Source organism: Heterodontus francisci, chromosome 1 (assembly GCF_036365525.1).
Source record: "Heterodontus francisci isolate sHetFra1 chromosome 1, sHetFra1.hap1, whole genome shotgun sequence".
NCBI classification, from domain to species: Eukaryota; Metazoa; Chordata; class Chondrichthyes; order Heterodontiformes; family Heterodontidae; genus Heterodontus; species Heterodontus francisci.
In genome coordinates, this window is record NC_090371.1 from 44991180 (window position 1) to 45013796 (window position 22617).

The 22617-nt window shown below is 45.1% G+C and overlaps 1 protein-coding gene and 1 long non-coding RNA gene across 3 annotated transcripts in view; one reads left to right on the forward strand and one right to left on the reverse strand.

Annotated features, from left to right (window-relative positions):
* Window positions 1-22617, reverse strand: part of pstpip2 (proline-serine-threonine phosphatase interacting protein 2) — a 172533-nt gene that overhangs the window by 32920 nt on the left and 116996 nt on the right. For both annotated transcript variants that reach the window (XM_068029907.1, XM_068029917.1), the window contains exons 8-10: window positions 15490-15535; window positions 6999-7078; window positions 256-354 (exon numbers count right to left, since the gene is read on the reverse strand). In XM_068029907.1, coding sequence (XP_067886008.1) covers window positions 256-354; window positions 6999-7078; window positions 15490-15535 — 225 coding nt within the window. The remainder of the gene's footprint in view (window positions 1-255; window positions 355-6998; window positions 7079-15489; window positions 15536-22617) is intronic.
* On the forward strand, window positions 17044-20252 carry LOC137376783 (uncharacterized). The gene is made up of 3 exons (XR_010976304.1): window positions 17044-17379; window positions 19375-19704; window positions 19847-20252. It is a non-coding gene; the product is annotated as an uncharacterized lncRNA (long non-coding RNA).

Here is a 22617-nt window from a genome sequence, read left to right on the forward strand (position 1 = left end):
GGGGAAGGATCTAAACGAAGTGAATTTTTTGATAAAGTAACAGAGAAGTTTGATGAAGGGCATGCGGTGGATGTTGTCTATATGAATTTGAAGAAAGCATTAGACAAAATACCACATAAAAGGCTGGTTAACAAAACTGAGGCTCATGGAATGGGAGGATCAGTGTCCAATTGGATTAAAAAATTGGCTTAAGGATAGAAAAAGTAAAGAGTGAAGCATTAATCTGAAATGGGTGAGAAAGCAATAACTTCTTACCTCATCACTGGTCACACACTCCTGGGAGAGCTGATTGGCATGCACCCACATAGTATTACGAATGCTGTGTATTCGCTCGCAGTCCTGCTTCTCAAGGAACTGCAATTAGAATAAATTGATTTTTTGAAAAAAAAATATTACAGGTCTCTATCTTTCCAGCAGCATAATTGTATTCAACCACAATCTCATAGCCTGATATATCCCCCACTCTACCATTACCATCGAGCCAGGGGACCAACATTGGTTCACTAAAGAATGCAGGAGAGCATGTCAGGTGCAGCACCAGGCATACCTCAAAATGAGTTGTCAACCTGGTCAAGCTACAACACAGGACTACTTACATGCCAAACTGCATAAGCAGCATGCAATAGGCAGAGCTAAGCAATCCCACAACTGGACATGAATGGTGGTGGACAATTAAACAACTAACAGGAGGAGGCTCCACAAATATCCCCATCCTCAACGATGGGGGAGCCCAGCACATCAGTGTAGAAGACAAGGCTGAAGCATTTGCCACAATCTTTAGCCAGAAGTGCCCAGTGGATGATTCATCTCGACTTCCTCCTGAGGTCCCCAGCATCACAGATGCCAGGCTTCAATCAATCCGATTCACTCCATGTGAAATCAAGAAATGGCTGAAGGCACTGGATATTGCAGAGGCTATGGGGCCTGACACATTCCGGCAATAGTACTGAAGACTTGTGCTCCAGAACCAGCTGCACCCCTAGCCAAACTGTTCCAGTATAGCTACACACTGGCATCTGCCCGGTAATGTGGAAAATTGCCCTGGTATGTCCTGTGCACTGTTATCTAGTCCCACTTCTCCACAGGTCACAACAAATTGTTAAGACCAGGTGAGAAAGGTGTCTAGGTGTCCTTCTCAGCCTTCACCTGGTCTTACTGTAACAGGGTTTAATTTTAAACACACTGTGTTTTTAGCTCCCCCTTGGTGAATCCTTGTTCACCGCTTTCTAATTATAAGGTAAAGAAATGAGCACAAACAGGCTTTCTTAGGTTTAAAGAAGTGAAATTTATTCAAACTTAAACTGTGATTCGGTTAACGCCTACGGATACACGACATGCCCATCCTAGCATGCATACGCAATACACACATGCAGATAGGGACAGAAAAGAGAAGAAAAAAATAAGTGGAAAAGTTTGAGGCAATATCTGAACAGGGTTTTTTGTTACTGTGCTTTGAGCTCACTGTATAGTCCTTGTTTGTAGGTAGATCTTGCTTTTCGTTGGGGCCTTGTTCACTGTCGGAGACTTTTCTGTCTTGGGTTCATGTGTCGTCAATGGATTCCGAAGCTGGTGAGAAAGAGATGGGAGCAGACAGGAGAAGCTGCGCGAGCCAGCCAGTAGAGATCTTTTCTATCCAGGAGCAAAGAGCTTTCTGTCTTCAAACACTTTCCAATTTAAAACTCTCAGCTCAAACTCTGCACAGCCAGTTAGTCATGTGACTAAACTGGTCTGACCATGTCTGTTCTGTATATTGGGAGCCAGGGATAGCTCCTTTGTTCCAAAACAGTCTGCTAGTATGCAAAAATGTCTTTCTGGCCAGGGGCCTGGAAATTCCTTGTAACAAGCCTTCTCTTCTTCCCAGCAACATTTTGAGGTTTAATGTCCCCATGTGGCAAAATTAATGTGTCCCATTCTTGGCAGGTGGGGGCTTGCATGACAATATATTTAAAAATTTCCCACTTACTGATACAGTCAGTCAATCACATACTCTATTTTTCCCCAGAGTAGAACATACTAACCAGGTTTCTTAAATGAACAACAAATTATCAGTTTATTATAGAACAAGTCTTAACTCGTAATGAAGTAAAGCATAAACACACAGATTTGAAATTTTGAAGTTCCCTTTTTACCTTAATCCGTCACACTCACACATACACACACAGGTTAACCGGAAAAATAAAAGTGATTTTTAAAATTCAGAGCTCTGTAACAGACAAAAAAAAGCACTTGAGCTGATTTCTTGCTCATTTTGGAAGAAAACAGCAGACGAGATATGTTGTTCCAAAACTGGCATACAGTCTAACCTCCGAGTACTGATAGACAGGTCACTATGATCTTTTAGAACAGTTCTTTTCAGGCGGCATTAGAATGATTTTTTAGCAGGCTTTCTTCAAAGACAGGAGACGAGGTGAATTGACACACTGGACTTCTCAGTGTCTTTTAGAGATGCAGGAAAGCGAACTTCTCTCTTTCCTTCACTTCTTCTTCAGGCTAACTTTATCAGCCACTCATTCCAGAAGGTAAAACGCACACTGACTGCTACAACCAAAAACCTAAAAGTTTTCTGCTCTCTCAGGTGCGCGCTGCTGCTGCTGGGCTTTTCCAAATAAGGGGCGCTGACTTCTCTGTCCACATTTTCCCCATTACCAGGGTTTCTGTTCTATTTTTAACTTGAGTCATGTGACAACCAGTACATGGTTGGCAACTAGTTCTTTCAGTGCCCACTTGAAAAAAAACTGGTCCAACATTTATTCAGTTTGACTATGAATTCCTCAAAAAATATTTTAAGAAAAAAAAAGAATCATTTCCATAACAGCACAAAAAGGACAAATCCGACCCGGCCAATTACCGCCTATCAATCTACTCTTGATCATCAGCAAAATGAGGGAAATTGTCATCTACAGTGCTATCAAGCGGCACTTACTCAACAATAACCTTCTCAGTGACGCTCAGTTTGAATTTCACCAGGGCCACTCAGCTCCTGACCTCATTACAGCCTTGGTTCAAACATGGACGAAAGAGCTGAACTCCAGAGGTGAGGTGAGAGTGAATGCCCTTGACATCAAGGCAACATTTGACCCAGTATGGCATCAAGGAGCCCTAGCAAACTGGAGTCATTGGAAATCAGGGGAAAAACTCTCCACTGGTTGAAGTCATACCTAGCACAAAGGAAGATGGTTGTGGTTGTTGGAGGTCAATCATCTCAGTCCCAGGACATCACTGCAGAAGTACCTCAGGGTAGTGTCCTAGGCCCAACCATCTTCAGCTGCTTCATCAGTGACCTTCCCTCCATCATAAGGTCAGAAGTGGGGATGTTCGCTGATGATTGCACAATGCTCAGCACCATTCGTGACTCCTCAGATACTGAAGCAGTCCATGTAGAAATGCAGCAAGACCTGGACAATATCCAGGGTTTGGGCTGATAAGTGACAAGTTACATTCGCACCACACAAGTGCCAGGCAATGACCATCTCAAACAAGAGAGAATCTAATCATCTCTCCTTGATGTTTAATAGCATTACCATCGCTGAATCTCCCATTATCAACATCATGGGGGTTACCATTAACCAGAAACTGAACTGGACCAGCCACATAAATGCCGTGGCTACAAGAACAGGCTAGAGGCTGAGTATTCTGTGATGAGTAACTCACCTCCTGTCTCCCCAATGCCTGTCCACCATCCATTAGTTTGGAGTGTGATGGAATACTCTCCACTTGCCTGGATGGGTGCAGCTCCAACAACACTCAAGAAGCTTGACACCATCCAGGACAAAGCAACCCGTTTGATTGGCACCCTACCCACCACCTTCAACATTCACTCCCTTCACCACTGACGCAAAGTGGCAGCAGTGTGTACCATCTACAAGATGCACTGCAGCAACTCACCAAGGCTCTGCGACCTCTACTATCTAGCAGGATAAGGGCAGCAGATGCATGGGAACACCACTACTTGCAAGTTCCTCTCCAAGTCACACACCATCCTGACTTGGAACTATATTGCCATTCCTTCGCTGTTGCTGGGACAAAATTCTGGAACTCCCTTCCAAACAGCACTGTGGGTGTACCTACACCCCAAGGACTGCAGCGGTTCAAGAAGGCAGCTTTTGCTTGCCCAGCCAACGATGATCACATCCCACGAACAAATAAAAAAAAAATGTCCTCCAGATTTCAGGAGTTAACCCAAGCTACCTATAAAACATTACTAAAGCAATGATTGTTAAAAGAATCATGAGAGGACAACACACAGATAGCATGTTACACATTGGATAATTTACAAATTGTTGTACATTACACACAAAATAACCCACTGTTTGCATTACACTATCTACAGGATATTTATATGACGTGCCTTCTTGATAGTGGACAGGCTTTGGGGAGTCAAGAGATGAGTTACCCGCTGCAGAATTCCCAGCCCCTGACCTGCTCTTGTAGGCACAGTTTTTAAGTTTCAGGTCACTGGTGACCCCCCAGAACATTGATGATGGGGGATTCAGCGATGGTAATATCACTGAATGTCAAGGGGTGATGTTTAGATTCTCTCTTATTGGAGATGCTCATTGCTTGGCACTTGTGTGGTGCAAATGTTACTTGTCACTTTGCAGCCCAAGCCTGAATGTTGTCCAGGTCCTGTTGCAAGCTGGCATGGGCTGCTTCAGAATCTGAGGAGCTGTGAACTGTCCTGAACACTGTGCAGTGATCAGTGAACATCCCCACACTCTCACCTCACCTCTTGAATTCAGCTCTCTTGCCCATGTTTGGACCAAGGCTGTACTGAGATTTGGAGCAAAGTGATCCTGGCAGAAATCAAACAGAGCATCTGTGAGCATTTCTGATATTTCCACCATTTGCAGTTTTTTCTTTTCATTCTGCTACTTTACAAATACCTTCAGTTCCACCGAGAGCCTCCTGGTGTCACTGTTGAGTTTGTAACCGCCCACTGTCCTCAGCACCACTACGACGAATGTTACTACAGCCCTGATCTTTAACCACTATCGTATTCATAATCAATAACAACTTATATTCGTACAATTCCTTTAACATAACAGAACATTCCAACATGTATAAAGATCTTGGTAAGACTACAGTTGGAGAACTGTCTGCAGTTGTGGGCTCCACAGTATCGGAAGAATGTTGAGGCAATAAATAGGTCAGATTCACTAGAATGCTGCCTGGAATGAGAAACTGTCAGTACAAAGACTGACTTGAAAAACTGGGGCTTTTTTCATTAGAACAATGCAGATTATAGGTGGATATGATAGGAATGCTTCAATGTCAGAGGTGCTGCCTTTCAGATGAGACATTAAACAAGGTCCCATCTGCCCTCTCTGAAGGATATAAAAGATCTTACCGGTCTACTTTGAAGAAAAGCAGGGGAGCTCTTCCTGGCCAATATTTATCCCTCAATCAACATTACTAAAGCAGCAACTGATTTGGTCATCTATCTAATCGGTGGCAGCCATCTATGCACTAATTGGTTGTTGCGTTTCCTGCAGTACAACAGTGACTACACTTCAAATGTACTTCATTGGCTGGAAAGCATTTTGGAACATGCTAAGATTGTGAAAGGCACTATATAAAATGGAAACTCTTTCTTTACTCTCCATCTGACCAGTCCCACTTTCTAAGTTAAACAGAGCAAGTTAATGAAGAGAAATGGCCACAGGGTGGGAACATAGGATTAAGACGATTACTTACATGGAGGATAAACATTGACAGATGAGCTGGACTGGATGGCATGTTTAGGTGTTGCAGCTCTACTTTATCAATGACCCCTCTAAATTTTTTTCATTCTGTGTGGCCTTTTCATTTGAATGCGTGGTACCTTTAAATGTTTTGCATGGCCAGCCTGCGCAGTACCTTCTGGGTTGCTTCGGGGCTGTGCACATCTTACAGGGAATTTCGCATGTTATACTTGAGAGAGAAAGGAGAGCGGTGGTGGTCGACCAAAAGCATTGTCAAAAGGTTTTGAAGGAGTCTACACCTCAAGTGTTAATTCATTTGTTCACTCCACAGATACTAACTGGTCTGCTGAGGGTTTTCAGCATTTCCTTGATTTGCTTTAAGTGTTCAAGGGTATGGGTGGAGATGGATCTCATAGAGGTGTTGAGCCGAGTGAGGGTGGGAGGATAGGCTGCATTAGGGCTTGTGCACGGCAAATTGCTTACCTTGATTGGGGCCAACAGTCCCAGCATCAAGTGCAAAAGACAACATGGAGTCAGTGCAAGTCTTGGCTGCGATTCCAACACAAACTATACTTCACGAAACCAGAGATTTCTGGAGTCACTTGTCTGCCTACCCAGCTGCCCATGCACCTCTCAGCTGGAGTGTGGTCACTTGTACTTACTGTTCAATCTGTCCTTGCCCCTTGGTGTCCGCCCAGCCCTACACAATTGCTGTGTACTATGTTCTTGATATGTCCCAGCAGGTACACTGAAGGGGGAAGAGCGAGCGAGAGAGAGAGAGAGAGAGAGAGTGAGAGAGGGGGGAGAGCGAGAGAGAGAGGGGAACAGAGAGAGAAAGAGAGAGGGGAACAGAGAGAGAAAGAGAGAGCGAGAGGAACAGAGAGAGAGAGGGAGAGGAACAGAGAGAGAGAGAGAGGTAGGGAAGCCTGAGGCAGACACACATTTCCTCATTGCACAATGAATGAGGAAGAGGCTTTCCCGTAATTCGACATTTTAAAAATAGTATGTCACATTTTTAAATCACAAACTCAGTGTACTTTCAGAATGAGTGGCACACAATGCCTTTAAAAAGCAATAGAAGAAGTTGAGCTTCATTGCTGAAATAAAGAAATGTCAAATAAACTTTTCACCTTGTCACACATTGTAATCAGCAACAGCATTCAGTAAAGTTCAACAGCAATCTAAACCCGGAGTTTAGATTAACTTAAAACGACTTCACAAAAGGTTGGCAGGTGAATTGAATTTCTAGTGGATGCACTGATCTGCGTGTTATTGAGAGGTATTCAATATTATCTTGGTATGTTCATCCAAACCTACCTCACAGGTCTTGACGTGCTCAATTTGCCACTCTTCCTGGATCTTCTCCAGAATGGAAACATTCTGCTGGTACAATCGATCTGTAAAGGTGGAAAACAAGATTCAAAATCTCAGTCAGGGTGAAGCATTAAGGAGATTAAGCCTATAATCCAGGCCACTAGATATTACAGTGGGTTAGACACTGTTTTTTTAATGTCTGGAAAAAGGATTAAAATCCCTGTCTGCTGTATGAAGCAGTCTCCTGTTAACTCAATGAGTGGCAGTCCTTGAAGAGATGGACAGGAATGCAAATCTGACTGCACCCCACTGTGTTAAAAGAAATGCTCAGACCCTGTGCGCCGAAGGGGCTCTTGTCAGTTAACAAACAATTGAGAGTAGGTTCACAATAGCTGTTCTTTTTTCAAATGGCGAGCAGAAGAATAGTGACAAAACTGTGGCACCAATTGAGATGCTGAGAATAGCACCAGATGGGGCATTGATGGAAGAATTCTCTCAGCTGTGTCACCTTGGCGACCATGAAACTAATGACGTGGAAGAGGTGATCAGTATAAGGCAAGCCCCATGATGAAGAGGAGGAAAAATAAAAACTGGATGGTAACACTGATTATGGTAAGGCCAATCAATGATCTCTCTGCCATATGCTATGGAACAGCATCCTGATATAACAGAGACTGGGAAGCGCTGAGAAAGTTGGACACAGTTTACCATCTTAATGCCAGAGAAAGACAGTGCAAATTTGGCGGAGACATGTAGGATTGCTGTGGTGTAAAGTTCAAAACAATTATAGCCTATGTAATGTATCATTTAAAAAAAAAGTTGTTCTACTTTTTCGCAGGTGTGGTTTAAATAAACACAGCAACATTCTAGTTCAGTTTGTTCACTACTGTTTTGGTAACATTCTGAATGGGAAAGTGATGTTTGTCTAGTGTTACCTCTTTTAACCTTCTAATTGCATTAACACCAATTAATGTGTTAATTGGTACAAGTTGTGAGGCCTGTTTATGTTTGCTCGCTAGTTAGGAATTCAGCTCATGAACTGAACTCTAGATAAGGTATGTGTCTGGATGTGATTTTCCTCATATTTGGAACGGTTTTGAACTCTTTTGGTACAATCATGTAATGGGTAGGCATGCAGTGACCACACATACCTGGGACCTTAAGAGTATAAAAAGAGAGATTTGAAGCAGTTCTCATGAGTACACCCACTGGGTGCATGCAAGGTAGAATTAATCCAGGCTGGCAAACCTACTGGTGATGCACAGGTTATTAATTTCTGATCTTTTACGTCTATTTAATGAGCTTACAGAGAGACTTTTCATGATGGTGTCCTATTGTAGAGTCGCGAGCTTAAATTTAAACCAAACTTTAAAGAGGGCCTTAACCCTCAAATCTGAATAGTCTAACACCCTCACGAGAACATAAGAGCAGTCACAGATGAGGAAGGCCCCACTGAGCCTTTAGTACCCTAACTCTTCCCATCGCTGAACACTCCTGTCGTCGGTTTCCTTAACATTCAGATTATTTCCAAAAAAGCTTTGTGGGTGTTTTTTCAAACATTCAAAATAAATTTAATTTTCACAAATTTATATTCAAGGTCTCAAATTTTCATTCAAGTTACGTCCGCTCCCAGGTGTAACACTGTTGTACAACAAAAACAACTTGTGCCTTCAACGGAGTAAAACATCTCAAGGCAGTTCACAAGAATGTTATCAGACTAAAATGGACACAGAGCCATGTAAAGAGTGAATAGGACAAGTGATCAAACATTTGATCAAAGAGGGAGGTTTTAAGGAGTGTCTTAAGGAGGTCAGAGAGGTGGAGTGGCAGAAAGGTTTAGGGAGGGAATTCCAGAGCTTAGGCCCTTGGCAGCTGAAGGCATGGCTGTCACTGGTGGAGCAATTAAAACTGGGGATACACAAGAGTTTAGAATTAGAAGAATGCAGAGTTCACAGAGTTATAGGGTTGGAGGAGGTTACAGAGATAAGGGGGAGCGAGGCCATGGAGATACTTTAACACGAGGATGAGTATTTTAAAATTGAAGCATTCAGGAACCAGGAAACAATGTTGTTGAGCAAACAGGGGTGATGGGTGAACGGGACTTGGTGCAAGATAGGATACAAGCAGCAGAGTTTTGGATGAGGTCAAATTTATGGAGGGCAGGAGATGGGAGGCCGGCCAGCAAAACACTGGAATAGTCTCAAACACAAAAGCAAAATACAGAGGATGCTGGAAATCTGAAATCAAAACAGAAAATGCTGGCAGCACTCTGCAGGTCAGGCAGCATCTGTGGACAGAGAGACAGAATTAACATTTCATGCAGCAGTGTTTGAGAAGCTCACCCTTGGAAAAGTCTCCCTGTTTTCTCCCACTAAAACTGAGAATTTCTTTCTGGAGCTGAGCAAACGACCAGAAATACAACAGCCAAAGTATTTTCTGTCACTTATATCATGGCAACACTGGGGGGGGGGGGGGGGGGGGGGGGGGTGGGCAAAGGCTTCCTATTCTAACAGGGCAGGCAAAGGATTTAAAAATTAAATGGCTAGAAAGCATGTGGTAATGCTTCCAGGGTTATCCACTAAATACAACTGGGCCCCTGTTTTGTAAAATTTCCATTACTATTCCCAAACAGGCAGGCAGCCTGCAGCAGCTAATCCTGGGGCCCCTTCCAGATAGACCCTCTGGCAGTGTTTAGGAAGCTCACCTTTTTATTGTAACTTTAATAAATTGAAGTTATCCTGACCCTGAAAAATTGGCATGGGGTCATGGCCACATCCTTGTGAGGGGCAAAAGTCTCTGCCAGGCAAAGGGTGCCCGGATTCTTCAAATCCAGGGTATGATCCCTTGGCCTCTTTCCTGCTTTAATACTTGAATTTATCTCATCTAATATTTTACACACGTCAACAAAGTCCACCTCTTCATTACCCACTCTGCAGGCTAAAGAGATCATGGGAGACAGAATTTGCTGTAGCAGGGTAACAAATGCCACTGGCTGTTAATTAGACTCGTTTGTTTCATCATCATGATATAATAATGCCCACTAGGTTGGTGGAAGTGCGAGTTAATAATGTCACAGCGAGGGAAGCAAGGCATCTGGGACCTGAGTGAACAGGGAAAGCAACCGTGTAATTTCTTAACCAATCAGATTGAAGGATTGTGAAATAAACAGAGCAGGGACTGAGAAGGACATGTTAATTAGAGTGGGTGAATTCAATATCAAATCAGGTACTGAAAGAGAAATAGAAACAGGGAAAGAAATAATGGATTGAGAGAGAGAAAGAAACAGGAAAAGCAAAAATGTTAATTTTAAATTTTAAAATTTCCAATAATTAAAACCTGAAAGAATGACACTCCACACTTAGAATAGTTAATTTTCAGTACCAGAGGGATTGATTGGTAGGAATTAACACTCACCACATTGTTAAAAGGGCACTTAGACTGAAATGGTCAAGTTTTAAATTTCTGTAGTGAGTTTAATTTGTATCTACTGCACAAATACAGCAACTTCACACCGATCAATGCACTTCAACGCTGAGGCAGACAGCAAGAAGCTAACAACACATTGGTACATCTCAGACAGCAGCCTTTGGATATTCATGTTTAACCGCATATCTGCCCTTGCTTGAAATTGCTGCAGCATTTTCACATAAATAACAGCTAGTGCCAGAAGCCTCACCGTTATTTTGAAAGCAAACTAGGGCCCAATGTGTTTGTTTTTTGACCTTTATTCATAGCTTGTCTCCAGAAAAGCAAGAATTATACCTTTTCATCATAACGATCAAAATGGAAAAGGATAGGAAATGGCCTGAAAAAAAAAAAGTGCAAGGAAGCAACATTTCTTCTGGTCAGATGGATGTTGGGAGTCCTACAAAATAGTTTTCCTACAAACAGTGCCAATAAACAAGCAATTCTGACTCATTCAACAGTTACAAAAACAACTTCACTTGAATGTGCTAATATGCAGAGAGCCCAAATACATTATCCATCCAATTCAAATTATTACTCAGACAGAAAGTCTAGCTCCCTGAGGGCTCAGCTGAGCCGTACAGAGGAGCAAGGTCACAGGGTCAATCTCCAGTCTGTAATGAGTTAGCTGATCTCAGCAGGACCATTGACCAGAGTATACACTGATTAGGGGCTGGGGGGAGAAAATCACCATCTTTCCACTCCTGTTCGCTATTAAGCCATCTCTGGGGACATAAATGTTTGCTTTGTGATTCATTGCTCCATTTTGGTGCCATTTAGCAAATGATTCAGGCTGTGATTTAAATTTGTGAGATAGCACCTCCAGGATGAAGAGAAATTTACTGTCCACATATGCAGATAGACTGCCGAGTCATATCAACCTGCAGAAAGAGTCCCAGGTTGAAAAGGTACAAGTAAATGTCCCTGGGATGCCCGACTCAATACCTAACCGAGGTTCCCCCTTACCCTACTGCTTTTGTCCTTGTTTATTAATACACATTTCCAGTTTACTTTTGGTACCTATTTGCTAAATGGCTTCACCTATAATAAAATGTATATTGTGGTATTTCATCAAAAGACTTTTGGAAGTCTGGATATTCCACTTCATGTGGGCTTTGGCCTTGTCAAGTTGTTTGAGGTTAGCCAGCTGCCATTTATTAGATTTCTCTTCCATTCTGTTTCTAGTTATTTATTTCATCAGCTTTCCAATCTTTTAGGGTCAGGCTAATGAATCATAGCTGCCAGGCCCCTTTATGAATATGGAGATACCTTGAACGTGTGAACTAAATTTGCCCTTTGCCAGCTCATCTAACATCATACCCACACCCAAAGTCACAGAGTAAACATGATGTGTGTACATTGTTAGCTTTGCTCTGATTTTAGTAAAAAGCTACAAGCAGTCCACACTTGTGCTTACTATCTATGTCCTTAATTTTCAGCCCCCTATCTGTACCTCAGGGTTTTGTCTTTCTGACTTAGAACCCTCAAGCTGTTACAGTACTAGTAGAGTCTTTTATGGTTTTTAAAAATCTACTGCTATGCTTCTTACCCACAATTGCTTTTGTTTTAAAAATCGGCTATGGTACAATTTTGTGTTTGACCAACAGTCACATACTATTTACAAGTTCTGGAAATCTTCCTTTCATTGTTTGCTGCAGTCCTGTCAAAGGCAAAGCTCCCAAGTGTGTTGGCACTAATCAAACTGAGGTGGCTTCGGTGGATCGGACACATCCGCAGGATGGAAGACAGCTGTATACCCAAAGACCTTCTGTATGGTGAGGTGGCCGGGGCCAAATGACCACTGAGGCACCCAAAGCTCTGCTTCAAGGATGCATGCAAGCATGACATAAGGGCCTTTAATGTCGACTATCGAACCTGGGAGTCACTAGCTGGCGAAAAAGGGAAATGGCGACACATCCTGTGGACTGGTGTCCACTATCACTATGACTATTTCCTACAGCAATTTAGCAACGGGCAGCAACGTCAAAAACAACACACAACGTCACTTGGTAGCTTTATGTGTGACGCTTGTGGCAGAACCTGCCTCTCAAGGATTGGCCTTCACAGCCATTAGCAAAGGTGCACCAAGAGAAGACACCCCACCTAAATGGATTGTTTGCTGCATGTCCATCATCTTTCATAGATGGAAGGATTCCAACAAACCAAATCTTCCTTAAAACAGAATCAGAAACAGAAGTGTGATGGAATACTCAACACTCGCCTGGGTGCATTCAGCTGTGACAACACTGAAGAAGCTCAACACCATTCAAGATGAAATAGTCCATTTGATCTGCAGCCTTGCCACTGGACTCACTGGCCTGGATTTTTCAGTCAATGGCAAAGCAAGGCAGGAATTTCCCCTATCCTCAAGGCAGTTTAAATCTGGTGCCAAATCAAGGGAATGCCTTGGTGTACAGCAACAGTGATGTTAAGCAACCAATTATATTGAAGTATTCACATACAGCAAAGCAGGAAGTTAAAAGCACTTAAAATCCTTCACTTTTAATTTAAATTTTCAGATAGCAAAATAAATGTATGATTGTATTGAGTTTGACGTTAAATTAAAGATAAGCAGACTTGTAAATGAATTTTGTGTTTTACAAATGTGACATTTTTAATCATTACGCAGAAATTTGACATTTCATAAATATAAAATTAGTTTTTCAGGGCCATTGAGGCTGTTTAGCAGTCATTATGAAGTTGGTACACTGTTAAAAACCCAGTTATGCTTCATTCAGCAAGGTGTAACTTTTTCCAGGGCTTTTACAGCGCGCTGTGAAGTCGGCGGCCTTCCGACACAGAAATGCCGCCGCATGGACCCCGCGATATTACGCGCGGGGGCTCATTTAATTGGAGGGGGCGAAGCGGCTGCCCTCGATGATGTAGAGAGGGCGGCCACTGCGTCCCCAGCAACAGCGTCCGGCGCCACTGCGCAGGTGCTGGCGCCATTTTTAAAGGGCTTCAAGCCCTTAGATGAAATTGTAATATTTAAAGGGGAATTTGTGCACATTTGTTAATAACATTTTATTGAAACCTGGAGGCCCTTTCAACCCCCCACCCCCAATGTCTTTTTTAGGGCATCCGACCCTGAATAAATTCTGCCATCGTGAACCTCCCCCCACACCCCCAAACCGCTTAACATTTGTCCTTCAACCCCTTCCCACCATCCCCATCGCCAATAAAAAGCATTTTTCCTGCTTCCCCACCACTCCTGCCCTGATTCCTCCCCCGCCACATCAGAGCCTCGCCTCAGAACTCCAACGGAATTCCGAAGCTGGGCGAGTTGCAGCCGGTTAGCCGTAAAATTGGCGTGGGACAGCCGGTGGCAGCGGGTAAGTTCATTTGCATTTTAATTGATCTAATTTCAATATTTTAATGAAGGCTTCGTCACCAAGCAACAGGGTGGGGGGGTGGGGGGGGTGCGCACTGAGGCCTTGCCGCTGCTGCTAATATCTGGCCGGGCCTTCCTGGCATCATGGGGGGCTGCTCCTGTGAGCAATTTATGGGCCTACCCACCATGACCCATGGCGTTGAGGGGCTGGTAAAATTCAGCCCATTACTGCATTTCTCATTGCTCCCTCTCTGTCCTGGAGCAATTGGAGTTTCTATTTCTGTGTGCATTTCTTGTCTATTTGCATCAACTTGTTCTCTGCATTATCCTCACTTCCCTTTTAAATACCAAAACAAGTACCTACACAGCAGACGTTTGGAGACAGAGGTCCTGCTGCTTTCTGCTGCCCAGAGTGGTCATTCTTTCCACACAAGCCGAGATCTAGTGAGATTGAGTAAGCTGGCTGTGGAGCAATCATCTGAACCTGATTCCCATCCTCACCAATTGTAGGCCTCCTGTGTAGTGCCAAACTGTTAAGGGGGCTGCGGTCTTGCCAGCAGTAATTGGTGCCCTGAGTTTGGCGAATAGAACATAGGAACATAAGAAATAGGACCAGTTGTGGACTGCCCTGCCATTCCTGGCAGATCTTCGGCTTCAACTCCACTTCCCTGATAAAGCACTTGGGCAATCTCCTTTACCACCTTGTAGCTAGCAACAGGGGCCGGCAGGGGCAGAGAAGCAGGCAATCCACTCACCATCTCTGCAGAACGGAGATGAAAATATTTTTTAAAAGCTAGAAAGGAAGGACTTATCTAAATACTGCAATAAAAATAAAAGAAATAAAATAATATTGTGGCAACGCCCCTCCTGAGCCAGCCAAAGTAGCTGAGCCCTTCGGAACAAGACAGGGCAAGGCTCAGTTCTCACTCTGTGCTGAGTTAGCTAATCACAACCAGGGCAGTGGTAAAAATACGGAGGTTGGCATCAGTTAGGGAGGGCAGAGTTGACCAGGGTATGGGTAAGAACATGATGGGGCCGAGATGCCCCCGTGATAACAGTCACTGTTTAGGATTACACATGCGGAATGACCACGCCACTTACGCAAGATGAAACTTTCACACAACAAGGAATCAATGCCTTCAGGAGGCGAGCAAGAAATTTGGCCATACATGACGACACAACATTATTGAGCTTCAGTGAAACCATTGGCACTGGAGCACTTTAGCAGTCAGCAAAACTGGTCCTGTTAGACAGTCTATTTGTTCAGCAGACCTGAACAATACATAATTGCCAGCCACTGTAATTACTTGACCAATGCTGTAATTATATAGAATTTATCGCATAGAAGCTGGCCCTTCGGTCCAACTAGTCCATGCTGGTGTTTATGCTCCACACAATCCTCATCCCACTCATTCCATATCCCCCTATTCCTCATCAATTAAACATCAGGAGGAGGATTTACAATAAGCACAGGCAGCACTGAATGCAAACCATTTAATTGTAAGGAGCTGTGTTTATTTACTTATTTATTTTAGAAGTGACAAGAGAAAAACATATACACATTTAGTCCAAAGAACATAATTTATAATTAGCGATACTTGGTATGTCTGGCTTTATTGTTGAGTTACACTCACATTGTAATTGTCGTCCCCACATCCCCTCCCGCCACTGTACTCAAATTACTATTGATTCACTCACCGGCATCCTCAGCGCTTTGTTTACTCTGGTTTGCCTTTGTCTGCAACTGGAACACAAAATATTGTCAGATGGAATTATTAAAGACAACAGAACACTTTCCCAGGCACACATTAAACCATTCTCTTGCCAAGCCTCTCATCAGGCTCGCAGTAAGGATCGGTGTAGGATATCAAAGCCTTTCAGCAGCAAGGAGGATTTATTTTATCTAACAATTTTCTTTTCTCCCTTCTTTTCCACTCTTGAAGCCATTGGCTAGGTTACAGTGTCACTGGATGCAAGTCAATGTCTAGTGCGACAGCACCTCCAACAGTGCAGCACTCCTTCAGTATTGCACTGCCTAGACTTTGTTCTCAAGTCTCTGGAGAGGGACTTGAACCCACAACTTTCCGACTCAGAGGGTGTGCTGCACTCTCGCAGGTGCCTTTTTTTTGCATGAGATGCTAAACCAAGCCCCCATCTGCTCTCTCAGGTGGATGTAAAGGATCCCATGGCACTATTTTGAAGGAGAGCAGGGGAGTTATCTCCGGTGTCCTGGCCAATATTTATCCCTCAATCAAGATCACAAAAACACATTATCTGCTCATTATCACATTGCTGTTTGTGGGAGCTAGCTGAGTGGAAATTGGCTGCAACAGTGGCGCAGTGGTTAGCACCGCAGCCTCACAGCTCCAGCGACCCGGGTTCAATTCTGGGTACTGCCTGTGCGGAGTTTGCAAGTTCTCCCTGTGACCGCGTGGGTTTTCGCCGGGTGCTCCGGTTTCCTCCCACTGCCAAAGACGTGCAGGTGATAGGTAAATTGGCCATTATAAATTGCCCCGAGTGTAGGTAGGTGGTAGGGAATATGGGATTACTGTAGGGTTAGTATAAATGGGTGGTTCTTGGTCGGCACAGACTCGATGGGCCGAAGGGCCTGTTTCAGTGCTGTATCTCTAAATAAAATAAATAAATAAACATTTCCTACATGACAACAGTGACTACACTTCGAAAGAACCTTGTTGGCAGTAAAGCACATTGAGACAGGCTGAGGTCCTGAAAGGTTTTAATGCAAGCACTTACTTTCTTTCCTATGAGCCTAAACAACAAATGTCAACAGGTGACTGGAGTACAAGGGTACAGAAAGAAAAGTGAAATAAGGGAGGAGAGATGTTATTATTGATGCAGTAGGAGGTAAAAATGCTGAATTTGAAGAAACAAAATGGTGTAAAGATAGAATAGAGAGGAAATGGAGTCTGCAATGTCAAAATTCAATTTAACTCAAAATTAAATCTGCAAGATCATGCAGAATTAGAAAGTGGCACTGATCTACAGATGTGAGAAAGAAAATGATACAGTTGCTGTAATCTAAATTGCACTGTTACTGTGAAACATTGCTGTTCCCCCTGGCCCCACAAGGCAAGTAAACTAATAAATACTCCCTCGATACAGCACTCACAACCTGTTGTGTGATTGCCTTTAAGAGTAATAGACCTTTAAGATCTTAGTATGCTAATGAGCTAAGTGCCAGGATGTAGTCATGTGACTACATGCCAGTTTCATTCTGTACTGTAACACCAAGAGACAAGCTTCTGTAATAGTTAGCTCTGTACTGTATATACTTATTAGCTGTTTAATAAATCTGTTGGAGATCATTAAACAACCTGAACTCCACAGATCTCATTTATGTTGCATCAGGTAACATAAAAGAAGCTTCTCATTGCACGGTGGCAGCAGTGGTGAGAAGACAGAATCCAAGTTTGAAGACCACAGGAATACAGCTTTAAAAATACCTATAGCTAGAAGAGAGAAAGTTAAAAGAAACACTGGCCCAAATATTGTAAAGAAAAAACTCACTTTCATCTGCAGAAGACAGAGCTCTGAACGACAGGCTGCAGATCAAATCACTGTGATTGGGTGAGTCAGTCTGCGATTGGTAAAGGCACCCCCGTCTTTTAAAAAGAGAAGCCTTGAAGTCCTTAAAAGATTGATTTCTTTTGTCTCTCAAAGGCTCCCTGGGTGAGTAAAAAACACAGGGAAGACCCAATCCCTTTCATAGGCTGATTAAGTCCGCGCCATTACAGGAGGCGCCCGACAGTGAAAAGCGCGGGAATCCTCCATTCACGCATCTCACAGCCAGAGCTATAAATAGAAACCATTGAATCACTCCAACCTTCACTCACTCAGAGGTTAAAAAAACTCATAAAACCACTCAACCATGAAGAGTTGCCTCTTGAAAGGCTGTATAAACAAACTAGCGATGAATAAACAAAGTAATTCATGACAACGCTACGTCATCGCCGACATCATCAGGATGCGCCGCGGTGCGCACATACGCAGACGGTCTCATGCCCTCTGCGCATGCGCTGCGGTCCGGCTTGCCGGGACCGATTTGCGCATGTGCAGATGACACGGTACGCACATGCGCACACAGTCTCCTGATCTCTGCGCATGCGCTGCAGTCCGGCTTGCCAGGGCCATTTTACGCATGCGCAGATGACGTCATCGCGTTACGTCGTCTTCCTCATGCAACGCGCCAGGTTGGCCTCTGCGCATGCGTCAAAGCTTCGGCGTGACTTTTTGAAAGTGGAAGGAGGAGAGGTTTCGTCGGGCATTTTCTCGCATTTTATCTGAATTATTTATTCATTTTGGAGACTTGCTTCATTTTTATTTGACACAGGAGATTGTTCCAAGGTAAGTTGCTCTGCCTTTGTAAGTTGCTTTGAAAACATTTCCATTGTCTGGGCCACCGCATGTTCTCCAGTCCCTGTTGTAAGCTGCTCTGAAAACATTTCCATTGTCTGGGCCACCGCATGTGCTCCAGTCCCTGTTGTGAGTTGCTCTGAAAACATTACCATTGTTGGGCCACCGCATGTTCTCCAGTCCCTGTTGTAAGCTGCTCTGAAAACATTTCCATTGTCTGGGCCACCGCATGTGCTCCAGTCCCTGTTGTGAGTTGCTGTGTGCAGGCAGTACATGTGCTGCAACCTACCGTCTTAACGGTCACTTTCGTTTTTGTAACGTTTTAATGGAGTGCATTCTGTATTTCTTATCTCATCTCATGTTTCCCATGAGGAGACTGGACTGGCTGCGGCAACAGACTCTCCGCTGGCAGCAAGGACTGGCTGATGACATGGAGCCATTTACTATGCCCAACAATTGCCCGGAAGCACCTTCGGATGGAGGTGGCCACGCGCTGGACATCAGTCACGTGTCACAAACCCTGGATCCTGAGCGTCTCACCCCCTGGCCTAATGATCTGATGGACCATACATATGCCTGCCTGTTCAAAGCTCCACTTCCCCTACCTGCGGTACCCTCTCCTTGTTGCTCAGTTACACAGTTACCTGTTCCTCCACCCATCAGGGCAGTGCACATGGACACACAGTTACCTGCTCCTACACCCATCAGAGCAGTGCACATGGGCACACTGTTACCTGCTCCAACACCCATCAGAGCAGTGCACATGGGCACACAGCCACCTGTTCCTACACCCATCAAAGCAGTGCACATGGGCACATAGTTACCTGCTCCTACACCCATCAGAGCAGTGCACATGGGCACACAGCCACCTGTTTCCCCATCCGCCTTTGAAACAACCATGCAGAGCCTTGTGAGACTCCGCAATTGCCAGCTGCTGCCTGTCAAGCAGAGAGGGCGTCCAAAGGGGTCAAGCACTTGGGGAACATTCAGCAAGAAGAGACTGAGCACTAAAAGAAACAAGCATGCCGTCTCCAGTGGTAGCAGAAATGTGAATGCTCTTGCTGTGAACACAACTGGTGATAGTAGTAGGCAGGATTAAATGGGAATTGATGGAAAGACGCACGAGTAACATAACCACTAGCAGGGAACTGCTGGGCTAAATGGCCAGCTTTATGTTCATAGCCCAAAAGAAATGTGCTTCTTTTCCAGCATCCTCACATTATTCATGTTTTCCCTGAGAGCAGCATTGAACCATCACGAGATAGGGGCAGTAACATCATCCTGCCTCCGACAGCTGAGGTGGGTACTAAGTGATTCATTGGCGGTGTTATCAGTACATGCCTTTACCGCAGAACACAAAGCATGCTCAACAGTAATTTCATTGGAGGGAGGGAAGCTCTGACACTGATGTTCTTTCCTTATTTCGTTTCATGTAAAACGTGCCCTTGAGAAAACAATCCTTGACACTTAAGGACGGCATTCAAGCAAAGGAGGCAGTGCGGGAGAGGACGCAAGGATGTGCTGATTCCTGCATCTGAGGTGGGTAATAAGTGCTTCATTGGCGACGTTATCAATTGGTGCCTTCACTGCAGAACTTAAAAAGGTGTGCACAACAGTAATTTCAGTGGATGGAGGGAGGCAAGCTCTGACTCTGATTTGCTTTATTTCTTTTCATGTAAAGCATGCCGTCGAGAAAACAAGACCGCATTTGTTGACAACGCGATCCTTGAGACTTAAGGTCAGCATTCAAGCAACGAAGGCAACTGGATCATGCTGCGGAGCTGGTCACGATGTGGAAAGGAACATTGCATTTATGGATGAATTGGGAGGGCACATTGGGATGTGTTTGGGGAACATTCACCAAGAATAGACTGAGCTCAGACTCTTGTGACTTTGCCTTCTTCACATGGACAATACAGTAGTGGAATAGAGAGCCAAGCGTTCATTCACCACAAGGCTCTCCAGGAACAATCTCTTTAGCTGTGCATAGCAGAGACTCAGCCTGTCTGTCTAACGGGAATGCTGGACACAACACTCATGTATCCATGCACAGCAGTTCCTCGGATGCTTAATGAACTTAATAAAACTTCTCAATAATTAACCCCAGAATTGTTGAGGCTTGGTTTTGCATGCTATTTCCCCGACTTTGCAACTGCACTTCAGATATTCAACTATGGTGGAGGGGTGGAGGTAGGGGGGTAGAGGGAGGGGTGGAGGTAGGGAGGTGGAGGTAGGGGGGTGGAGGGAGGGGTGGGGAGAGGGAGCATGCAAAATGCAGGGACCAGACAGTTGCAATGCCTGAAGTACTGTGGAGAAGTAGGGGAGAAGCAACTGGATTGGGCATCCGCAGCTGGAGGGAACGGCTGAATGGAGAGGGCCGGATGCGAGAGACCGTAGAGAGCTGCGGGGAGCAAGTGTGCGAAGACCTCGGTGTCGCCGGGTCCAGGGACTGGCCGGTAAGTCTTTTGCTGTTGTGTTTCTGGCGCATGAACAGAAAAAGGCACTCCTCTTCCGCTCCGCTGCTCCCCCCTCCCACTCTCCCCCACCACCCCCCCCGCTCTTCCCCCCCACCCCACCCCACCCCCCTCCCTCCCTCCTCTCTTTCCCCCACCTCCCCTCCTCTCTTCCCCCCCTCCTCTCCCCCCTCCTGGCTTTCCCCCCTCCTCTCTTTCCCCCCCCTCCTCTCTTTCCCCCCCCCCTCCTCTCTTTCCCTCCCCCTCCTCCTCTCTTTCCCTCCCCCTCCTCCTCTCTTTCCCTCCCCCCTCCTCTCTTTCCCCCCCTCCTCTCTTTCCCCCCCCTCCTCTCTTTCCCCCCCTCCTCTCTTTTTCCCCCCCTCCTCTCTTTCCCCCCCCCTCTCTTTTTCCCCCCCCTCCTCTCTTTTCCCCCCCTCCTCTCTTTCCCCCCCCTCCTCTCTTTCCCCCCCCTCCTCTCTTTCCCCCCCTCCTCTCTTTTCCCCCCCTCTCTTTTCCCCCCTCCTCTCTTTTCCCCCCTCCTCTCTTTTTCCCCCCCTCCTCGCTTTTCCCCCCCTCCTCGCTTTTCCCCCCTCCTCGCTTTTTCCCCCCTCCTCTCTTTTTCCCCCTCCTCTCTTTTTCCCCCCCTCCTCTCTTTTTCCCCCCCTCCTCTCTTTTTCCCCCCTCCTCTCTTTCCCCCCTCTCTCTTTTTTCCCCCTCCTCTCTTTCCCCCCTCCTCTCTTTCTTCCCCCCTTCTCCTCTCTTTCTTTCCCCCCTCCTCTCTTTCTATCCCCCCCTCCTCCTCTCTTTCTTTCCCCCCTCCTCTCTTTTTTCCCCTTCCTCTCTTTTTTCCCCTTCCTCTCTTTCTTCCCCCTTCCTCCTCTCTTTCTTTCCCCCCTCCTCTCTTTCTTTCCCCCCCTCCTCTCTTTCTTTCCCCCCCTCCTCTCTTTCTTTCCCCCCCTCCTCTCTTTCTTCCCCCCCTCCTCTCTTTCTTTCCCCCCCTCCTCTCTTTCTTTCCCCCCTCCTCTCTTTCTTTCCCCCCCTCCTCTCTTTCTTTCCCCCCCCTCCTCTCTTTCTTTCCCCCCCCTCCTCTCTTTCTTTCCCCCCCCTCCTCACTTTCTTTCCCCCCCTCCTCTCTTTCTTTCCCCCCCCCCCCCCGACACCCTCAACGCTGCTCTCCCCGGCCCCCGCGCTGCTCTCTCACTCCGGCCATTGTATACTGCCACGTGTTCGTTAGGTTGCCTCTGTGTGATTCTTTGAGCAGCGCCATCTTTAGTCCTGGCAGCTGCAACAGTCGCAATCTGTGACGTTTTCGTGGCACATGCTGTATTTGCGCATGTGCCACAACAGCGCCACCTACCGTTCGCGTTGTCAACAAATGCGGTCATGAATAAAAGCACTTGAAATACCTACTGCACAGCTATATAAACAAACAGACTAGAGTGCTGAAAGTTAGACTAACAGATGCTGCTGTCAATCAAATCAGCCAAGAGAGTTTCTTAGAGAGAAAGCGTGTACAGAGTAATAAAGCACGTTCTTACAGCAAGATTTAAAGCAAAAAATGGATACCAAATCATATCGCAACATGAACTGGAAAGCCCTGGATATCCTATCCAAATTCAAACTGTTCCAACAAAGTATGCAATTATGCTTTACAGACCAAGTAATCGCAGAACCAGAAAAACAAGCTCTAAGGAAATGAGGGATTGCACAGAATAAATACCTCTGGATTATCTGAACAGGACCAGAAAGATCCCGCAAAGATAAGGACAGTGCTGGAAGATCAGCTCAGACGAACAGTGAATTTTCAAATCCACCGCCTGGAATTGACGTCCTACAGGCAAGCGCCACAGGAATCAAGAGACTAGTTCATCAGCAGATGCCGTAATAAGGACAATGATAATAATAATGAGAATAATAACAATAATAATGAGGAGATTTGATAGAGGTGTTCATAATCATGAGGGGTCTGGACAGAGTAGATAGGGGAAAACTATTTCCA